This window comes from Xiphophorus couchianus, chromosome 12 (genome assembly GCF_001444195.1).
Source record: "Xiphophorus couchianus chromosome 12, X_couchianus-1.0, whole genome shotgun sequence".
Taxonomy (NCBI): domain Eukaryota; kingdom Metazoa; phylum Chordata; class Actinopteri; order Cyprinodontiformes; family Poeciliidae; genus Xiphophorus; species Xiphophorus couchianus.
Genome location: NC_040239.1, coordinates 1,148,713 through 1,158,159, shown reverse-complemented (window position 1 = coordinate 1,158,159; position 9,447 = coordinate 1,148,713). Strand labels below are relative to the sequence as shown.

At 42.3% G+C, this 9,447-nt stretch overlaps 1 protein-coding gene across 3 annotated transcripts; it reads left to right on the top strand.

The window, feature by feature from the left end:
* The first annotated feature begins 4,897 nt into the window (after nt 1–4,897).
* On the top strand, nt 4,898–9,351 carry LOC114154780 (transcription termination factor 1). Of its 3 annotated transcripts, none has more exons than XM_028034187.1 (11): nt 4,898–4,976; nt 5,697–6,351; nt 6,563–6,687; nt 6,775–6,960; nt 7,034–7,112; nt 7,182–7,306; nt 7,384–7,573; nt 7,659–7,751; nt 7,880–7,945; nt 8,035–8,120; nt 9,020–9,351. In XM_028034187.1, the coding sequence occupies exons 2-11, from the start codon at nt 5,702–5,704 to the stop codon at nt 9,184–9,186; spliced, it is 1,767 nt and encodes a 588-aa protein (XP_027889988.1). In that variant the 5' UTR covers nt 4,898–4,976; nt 5,697–5,701; the 3' UTR covers nt 9,187–9,351. The 3 variants fall into 3 exon arrangements, 2 of the variants coding, with proteins under 2 accessions (XP_027889988.1, XP_027889987.1); XM_028034186.1 differs by having other exon boundaries at nt 4,898–4,980; XR_003597618.1 differs by lacking the exon at nt 9,020–9,351 and having other exon boundaries at nt 4,898–4,980; nt 7,659–7,767; nt 8,035–8,093.
* The last annotated feature ends 96 nt before the right edge of the window (nt 9,352–9,447 follow it).

Here is a 9,447-nt window from a genome sequence, read left to right as displayed (position 1 = left end):
GGGGAGTCTAGTGGATATGGTGGGACTCTCCCAGTTTGGGGAAGGAAAATGGTAGAAGGGTTTGGTTTGTGTGTTGGATGTGTTGGATGTGTTGGATGTGTGTTCTGACATCCGGTTTTGTTGTGTCTCACATTTTTATAAGGTTAAGCAACCCGCTACTTTTGTTACTTTATGCCTCAAATCGTAAAATGTAATTTTATTTCATGGAACTGCAGAGGTCTTCAACGCCTCTAAAAGTAAAGCAAGTGATGAATAGATTGAAAGAAATGGACTCTAAAATTGTATTTCTTCAGGAAACGCATCTTCTTGATGAGAACAACTTAAAGGTGAGGAGGAGGTGGAGGGGCAATTTATATATACGGCACCGTTTACCTCCCATTCTAGAGGAGTTATGACTCTAATACATGAATCGGTGCCACTGCAAATTAAAAACATTATTAAAGATAAAAGAGGAAGGTACCTAATACTCCAAGGCTCCCTAATGTCAGAAACTCGTATTTTAACTAATATATATGGACCCAATGTGGATGACAGTCATTTTTACAAGGATTTATTCCTCACCCTGTCAACATTAAAGGATCACACATAATGGGGGGGGGGACTTTAACTGTGCATTAAATCCAAGCATGGATAGATCAACAGGACTAGATCAGTCGCATAACAACTGTAGAGCTGCAGTTCATAGAATGATGAAGGAGCTGAAGTTACTGGATGTTTGGAGAGAAAACCAGCTAATAAAACATACTCCTGCTATTCAAGTACTTTTAAAACCCACTCCAGAACAGACTATTTTTTGATTTCTACAGAGTTGCAGTTTAAATTCAAGATTGTTACTATGACAATATTGTAATTTCAGATCACGCTCCGTGTTGTTTGGTTTATAAAGATGATAAATTAAAGAGAGACCCGCCGAGATGGCAATTTCAACATAAATGGTTACAAGACGAAAACTTTGTGAAATATTTAGGAATACAAATTGATCCAAATTAATACTACAGAAACAACAGCAAGTATAAAATGGGAAGCATTTAAGGCCTTCCTTAGAGGACATATTATTAGTTATACAGGGTCTAAAACAAACTGAAAAACTAGAATACAGTTGGAAGATAAAAGAAAAGTAATTCAAGCTAAAGTAAATAAGGGAAATGACCCACAGCTAGAACAGGAATTATTGATTTTGAGAGCAGAATATGATCAATATTCAGCTTCAAAAGCTGCATCAAGTCTTTTACGACTCAGGCAAACGACAAGGCAACAAAGCGGGCAAGTTACTGGCATGGCAACTAAACCAGTTAGAAACTAAACAACCAATCACATCTGTTATATCAAACGAACTAACCCTGCAAGACCCCCAAGAAATTAAGGCAGCTTTTAAGAACTACTATGAAGAATTGTATAAAGCAAAAATAAGCATAAAATTAGAAAACATAAATCAATTTTTAAATAATTTAAATATACCTAAATTCTCAGAGGAAGACAAGGACAACTTGAATCTAGAAATGACAAAAGAAGAGTTAGAGTTCGCCACTGACGATAATCTGAAATCAGGGAAAAGAGCAGGACCAGACGGCCTTCCAACAGATTTATATAAGACCTTTAAAGACAAACTTTTGACCCCATTATTAGACACGTTTAAAGACATTTTTCATTCAAATTATTTCCCCCCCTCAGTAAACGCTGCCATGATTATCCTTTTGCCGAAGCCAGGCAGATCTCCAAATAAATATAACAACTTTAGGCCGATTAGTTTGCTAAATTCTGATCTGAAAATAATCTCTAAGTTGCTATGGCGACGCTTACAAAAGGTTTTACTAAATACAATTAACTGAGATCAAAACGGGTTTATTTTGGGGAGGCAAGGTTTTCATAAGGTGAGGCGAGTATTAAACATAATTCATTTTAATAAAAATACCTCAGACTCTGTTCTGTTATCATTAGATGCCGAGAAGGCGTTCGATTGGGTTCACTGGGAATATCTTTCTCAATTGTGGAAACAATTTTGTAAAATGGGTTAAAATATTATCCAATAATCCCTCAGCTGAAATAATAACAAACAGAAACATATCTAAGCCAATAAAGATCAATAGAGGCTGCAGACAGATTCGCTCAGACCTTCATCTCATGGAATCACTGCTGGACCTGCAGAACAGGATTTCCTGGTTCACAGACCATGTGACCTTATTCATGTCAAAATGAAGTCCATCAATACAAATGATTATGGAAAGAATTCAATTATTTAGTGAGATATCTGGATACAAAATAAACAAAAACAAGTCTTCTATTCTATTAATGAAAGAATTAGCCCATCCTCTGATGATTTACAGTTTAAAATAGTTCATGAATTTAAATATTTAGGGGTAAATATCTCTTCAGATCTTGAACAGGTTGCTGTGACCAATTATAAACTCATATTGAATGAAGTAGATAATTCATTTGAAAGATGGATGCCACTACCAATATCTATGATTGGAAGAATAAATATAATAAAAATGAACATATTGCCAAAGTTACTCTATATATTTCAGAATGTTGCTCTTCCTGCTCCTCCTGAATTATTTTCACAAATAAAGACGAAGATGTTGCGTTTTTATGAAACAACAGGAAGTCCAACTGTACCTCCTTATGACCCAGGAGGCTTGAAGTGCCCAAAGTTCCTCTGGTGTTACTATTCTGTGCAGTTTAGGTCTATGATGTTTTATTACATTAATCATTCTCCACATTGGACTGACATGGAGACTCAGGATTTAAAATGGACTCTGCCTTCATATTTATATTCAAATTCAATATCAAAGCTTCTGAAACATACTAAAAATTCATTTCTTAAGAGTATGGAGAGATGTAAGAAATAATTAAATGAACCAAGTTGTTTGTCGCTGTTCAGTCCAGTGTGGGGTAACCGATGTTTGTACCTGGTAGAGCTGATTCAATATTTAAAGTATGGAAAGACAAAGGACTCCAAATGATTCAGAGTCTTTATGAACCAGACTCAGACAAACTAATGAGCTTCCAGGATCTGCAACATAAATTTCACCTAGATAGGAAACATTTCTTTAAATATCTCCAACTCAGAAACTTCATAAGAACAAATCAAAATGATGAGTTGACTTTAGAGCCAAGTCACCTTTAGAAAAAATGTTAACAAAGGACAGTTTGAAGAAAGGAATCATATCCGAGTTTTATCAGTCAGTAATGTTACATCTATCTGAAGGATCTCATGATAGACTTAAGGCTTGGAGAGAAGATTTACTGCTAGAGTTTTCTGAGGAAGATTGGCAAACAGCATGTAAACTGGCAAACAGCAGCTCTATCAACACATCTCTTAAAATGATCCAGTTCAAATGGTTAATGTGGGTTTATATAATAACACTGGACCTTAATAGGTACAACAGGGAGATTCCTGATGTTTGTCCAACATGCACAGAGGACAGAGGATCTCTGGTTCGCTGCATGGAGGATAATTACACTGTTTTGGAAAGAGGTAAAAGATGTAATTGAGAAAATCATTTCCAAACAAATAATTCTTGAGCCAAAGCTGTTTGTGTTTGGACTGTACCCTGAAAAACATAATTATACTAAAAATGAACGGACATTTATAAACTTAAGTTTACTTAATGCGAAAAGATGAATATCAATGTTTGGAAAAAGACTCATGGACCATAAACCAACAGCTGCAGCAGATGTTATCTGCCTCTGGAAAAAATGATATATATTAAAGGGAAAACAGGATTTATTTGAGTTCATCTGATCCCTTCACTAGGGAGATGTTCAAGGATCTGAACATGTCAGAAGAACAAGTTAACTGCAGTTCCCAAAGACAATTTTATTACACTGTTAAATCTCAATTTAAAGATAATATGTAAAATATGTGATGGTTGTATTGGAACCAGGATTATGAGACATTTTGTTTTACTTTTTTGTTTGTATTTTATTTTGGCTTGAACAGTAATACTACTATTGTTGTTGCCACAATTTGCATACTGATCAAGTTGTTTGTTTAAACCACTAAAATTCTAATAAAGATATTTTTGAAAAAACCAAAAAAAACCCACCTGTTTAGAATTGTATTTGAAATATAATAAATTACAAATTTATTGATGGAACCTGAATTAATGTCATGGTCTGATTGTTGATTCTGTTTCTTTGTGTTTCTGTGTTTCTAATGATGTAAAGCACTTTGAAATGCCTTGCTGCTGAAATGATTTTGGACAGGTCGCCAGTCTGTCGCAGGTTTTGTCCTCATCTCTATTTCTATTCTTTCCGTTGATGCCAAGAACCAACCCAAAAGAAAAGCTGTATTTTTATACTGCTGTAACAAAAGTAACGAATATTATTTTATTCAGGAAACCCGTTCTTCAGCAGCTGCTGCTTTGGATTAAAGTTATCTGTGGTAACAATTCAGGTGTAGCAGTTTTAGAGAGCAGATTAATTAAAGGCAGTGGTGGGAAGTAACGAAGTACAAGTACTTCGTTACTGTACTTAAGTACAATTTTCGTGTATCTGTACTTTACTTAAGTACATTGTATGAGTACTTTCTCCACCACGGATTAAAGGGACACTAAGAGGACAAGCTGCTGGATTAAACTCTGAATGGTTGATTTAATTATCAGTGACTATAATTGTAAAAACATAAGCAGTTATTTTTAACCATAGCAGAAAAAAATAATACATTTTCTCTCATTTCTTGATGTTAAAATCCTCTGAGGAGATTTTAATACCATAATCTGGACAGATGAACCAAATATTAACTGATTTACATGATAATCTGTGACAAATTATTCACAATTCATGTTTTGACCAAACCTCCAACACAGATTTATGAAACTTCTGGCAGTCATTGGTTTCGTTTCTACCGTTGATGGACGCTGACTAAAAATGACGCCGCCGGACGTCATGACGCTTAAAGGCTCTTCGCGCATGCGCGGAGCTCATTCGGGAAGTAAACAAGCCGCAGCAGCGTGGAGCGCGGAGTGTTTTCAGTCGGTGAGTTTAAACTTTAAGTCTATGGTCTTTGACCTACTTAAATTTCATATCGTCGATGGGTGATCAGCTGGTAACACGGACCCGGTTCTGTTGTTCTGGTTCCGGTCCACTTGAACCCAGTTTTAACCCGTAATTTACGGTCAGTTGTGATGTCGAGATGAAGCTTCATGAAGCACCGAACGGTTCGATGCTTCGTTTTTTCTACTGCGACATATTGTGGCTAAAATAAGCAACGTGGAAACAACATGAAGCCTGGCGTTGAATCAGAAAACTGAGAATCAAAAATCACATTTATTACAAACTGGAACTTTCCTCAGTTTCTCTGAGGCCAGAAACGCAGCAGCAGGTTTGTAGAAGTTTCTGCAGAGCTCAGGCCTCGGTACCGGTCAGGTCAGGCTTCAGCTTGATTTGGACCCTGGTCCTTTTAAAACTGTAGAAGTTACAACACCGGATCCACTGTGTGGGTTGTTGACTTTACAGGCGGAGGTTTATTTTTACTGTGTGAAACTATTTATTAGGAGAAATCAAAATGTTGTCAATCAAGGAAAATTTGGGTTCGTCACAAATAAACTGCAAACGCAATAAGATCCTGAACCAAGAATATGTTCCGGTGAAACGGCAGCAGAACCAGTTCCTCAACCAGTCACGTGATTCGCCCGCTTGGTTCTGGATGGTACCGCCGGTTCAGGCGCTGATCTTGTGACCTCTGATCCCAGGCATCATGGCGGCGCCAGGTCGATCCCGGAGGAGGAAAAGCAGGGAGGAGGAGGAGCTGAGCTTTCATCGTGTTGATGAAGTGACTGAAGGTCAGAGGAGGAAGAGGAGAAGGTCAGCAGGTCAGCTGGAACATCTCAACCCTCCTGAGGAAGAGGAGCAGCTCCAGACGAAGGCAAAGAAGAAGAGAGTCACAGGTGAGGAAGAGGAGATTGTTCTTCCTCCCACTGCTGAACTGATGCAGGAAGAAGACAGGAAGACGAAGAAGAAGAAGAAGAGACTCAGGGAGGAACCTCCTGCTGCTGTTGACCTCAACACTCAGAAGAAGAAGAAGAAGAAGAAGACAGAAGGGAGAGAAGAAGAAATCATCTGCCTTCCTCCTGATGGACCAACACATGACCACAAGAAGAAGAAAAAGAAGATGATGGCATCACAGCAGGAAGATGAAGACCACATGTGCATCGCCATAGCAACAATCTCTCCAGGCCAACAGGAAGCTCTAGAGGCTGAGCCAACGAACCTCGGTAACAAGAAGGAGAAGAAGAAGAAGAGCAGCAGCGGGACGGGCTCAACTCAGGAAGACACGAAGAAGAAGAACGCAAAACCACAGAAGAAGAAAACGGAGCGAGGAGATCTGAGCAGCAGCCCAGAAGAAGGGTGAGTATCAGCGCTTCTTCTCTACTAACTCAGGACCGGTTCTGGTCCAACTAAACCAGGCAGAACCAGTTCTGGGTCAGGCTTCACCAACATCGGTTCTGCTCGGCTTTCCAGCTCTGGTTCAAACAGTGCAGGCAACTGGTTCTGGTTCTGGTTCCAGAGTGGACTGGGCCTTGGTTCCAGAGGTAACTGGTTCTGGTTCTGGTTCTAGGGTGGACTGGGCCCTGGTCCAGGAGCTCCAGGACTTTCTGCCCCACATCAGGAGGAAATGCATGAACCAGATCAAGAAGATTTTGAGAAGTGACCTCCATCGCTTCAGGAAGTTCAGACAGCAAGGTACCGGTTCTGGACCAGACGGGTTCTGCTCTTTGGACTCCAAGTCTCCATGTTCTCCTTCATGTCTCTCTCTTTGTTGTCCTCCAGGTGTTCTGGCCCGTTCGGGTCGGTTCTCTGTGCAGGAGAACCAGCAGATCAGGGAGAACATTTCGGACTTCCTGGTTCTGACCGGGATCGGTTCTGTGGAGAAGCTTCTGTTCCCTCAGAGGTTCGTGGAGGAGCAGGCGGCCATCAGGAAGCTGAAGAAGCAGCACGGCTTCATGGAGCGGATCGGTAGGAGTCCGTTCCACCGTCTGACCGGCAGGGTAGCGGCCCGGTGTTTGACCTTTAACCTCTGCCCCTCCAGCGGACGGGATCCCCCGGCCGTGTCACCAGGTCTACCTTCGGGCCTTGAAGATGTTTGATGAGAAGAACCACATGGGCAGGTGAGCCGCGGTTCCGTGGGACCCGCGGTGGGCTCGCTGTAGAACCCGTTCTGACAATCTGTGCAACAGGTTCTCTGAGGAGGAGCTGGCGGCGCTGATCCGGTTTCATAATCTCTATGGCAACAACTGGAAGCTGATTTCACAGAAGATGGAACGCAGCGTCTACTCGCTACAGAAACGCTTCGCTGCACTCGGTAGGATGTGACCTCTGACCCCACGCCGCCCTCTCTGGCCTCCCTAGCCAATCACCTGACCTCCTTTCGGTCTCCAGGTGTGGGTCACGGCGTCTGGACTGCCGAGGAGGAACGGCGGCTGAAGCAGGCGGTCAGGGAGCGGCTGGAGAACCGGGCCGGTCCCGACGGATCCGGTTTGAGCCGAAACCAGCTGAGCCAAAGTCTTCCATGGAGGGAGATCAGCCAGGAGGTCGAGACCCGGTCCTGGATCCAGTGCCGCGGCAAGTGGTCGGTTCGCATTGGGTCCCGGTTCTGGTTCTGGTTCTGTACTACAGGTCCAGTCGGCCTCGTAATTGGACTCTCTCTATTGCAGGTTCTTCATCCTGGATCATCGCATGACGTTTTACGGAAACGTCTTCAACAGAGGAGCTGAGGGTTACGAAGCCAAAATCCGCCTCATCAGCACGTAAGGTCACCGTAAGGTCAGAGGTCACAAACCAAAATGGCTCTGATGACGTCATAAGAATGAAGCTGCTGACATCAGCAGTTTAAATGCTCCAACCGTCGGACTCTGACTCCGCCCATCTCTCTCAGGTTATACGACACGTCGGTGGACGACATCGCTGATGTCAACTGGGAGGAGGTCGCTGCAGCTGTGGGGTGAGGTCAAAGGTCAAACAGCTGGAGAGGCTGAGAGTCTTTCTGCCAACTGTAGTAGTTGGTGGTAGTGACTGTAGTTCTGCTTGCAGTGATGTGACCCCATGGAGCGTCCAGCGAATGTTCAACAGACTTAAACAACATAAAGTTCCACATTTCCACTCATTGTCATTTGGAGGTGAGTGATGCCTGATTTTTATTGATTTTTACTGGTTTCTATTGATCAATATTGATTTCTATTCATCCCACTGTGGAACAATGTAAACATTTCTCTTTAAAAGTCCAATCATACAGACTTTCTAATTGGATCCTAGTTATTAAACACTACTGAAGGTTTTTACAGTGCCGTCTGATTAAGAGCTAAGAAGAGATTTTCTTTCAGGTTTGTAATAACTCTGTTAAAAAAACTCATTAAAAACCATCAGACAGTTATGGGTAGTTCTGTTATTCCTTCACACGTCGACACAAAGCAGAGAGGGAAGGACTGCAGACTATTCATGAAGCCAACGTAGCCTAAGCTAGCACGGCAGGCTGCATTCAGGCTAAGCTAGCACGGCAGGCTGCGTTCAGGCTAAGCTAGCACGGCAGGCTGCATTCAGGCTAAGCTAGCACGGCAGGCTGCGTTCAGGCTAAGCTAGCACGGCAGGCTGCGTTCAGGCTAAGCTAGCACGGCAGGCTGCGTTCAGGCTATGCCCCTCAGTATTGTGAATTTTAAAGTACCCTTTGTAATGATTTTGTCATTATAGAGGGCAAGATCAAGATTTTTATCTGATTTAACACTAAATCAGATAAAAATCTTGAATCTGATCTAAAAACTGAGCTGAGGCTGTGGTGGACGATGCCAAACCAACTGGACGTTTTAGTGCTTTGCCACCGGGATGAGGAAAACTAAGAGTTAAACGTTCAAAAGAGCTAGTGGTAAGAAAAGTAGAGGAAAGGTGTAGCCCGCCTTTCCTCTGAAGGACTTTCTTTGAGGCATCAGAGTCAAGGGGGTCGGTATGTACACAGGTGTGCTTTGCAGAGGTTCCGTCCAACAGGAAGGACGTTCTGACATATTCCCTTCGCCTCCGACCTTAGAGATCATCGACTTCCTGTACCACCGAGTGGTTCCTGTCCTGCAGAAGCGGCTGAGGTCCTTGGACAGGAGGGCGGAGCTACAGGAGCGCTGCAGCCAGGACAGGTACCAGCTGTCGGACATCTTTAACTCAGACCTGGAAGACGACGGCAAGATGGACGACATCTGACCTCTGATTGTTTGACAAGCCCCGCCCTGTCTGAGAGTGGGATTGGCTGCAATCATGGACAGGAAGTGGACTGTTGGATGCTTTTATTTTGAAATCCTGCATATATTGACCAGATTTGACTGTTTTGTCACTTTGTGTTTTAAATGAAATCAGTTTCACAGCTGAGCTGACTGAGCGTTATTATCCCTCCTAACTAGCAGGCAGCGCCTCTAACCCTTTACTTCCACTAAATCACAGGAGTCAAACTCTAGTCCTGGAGGC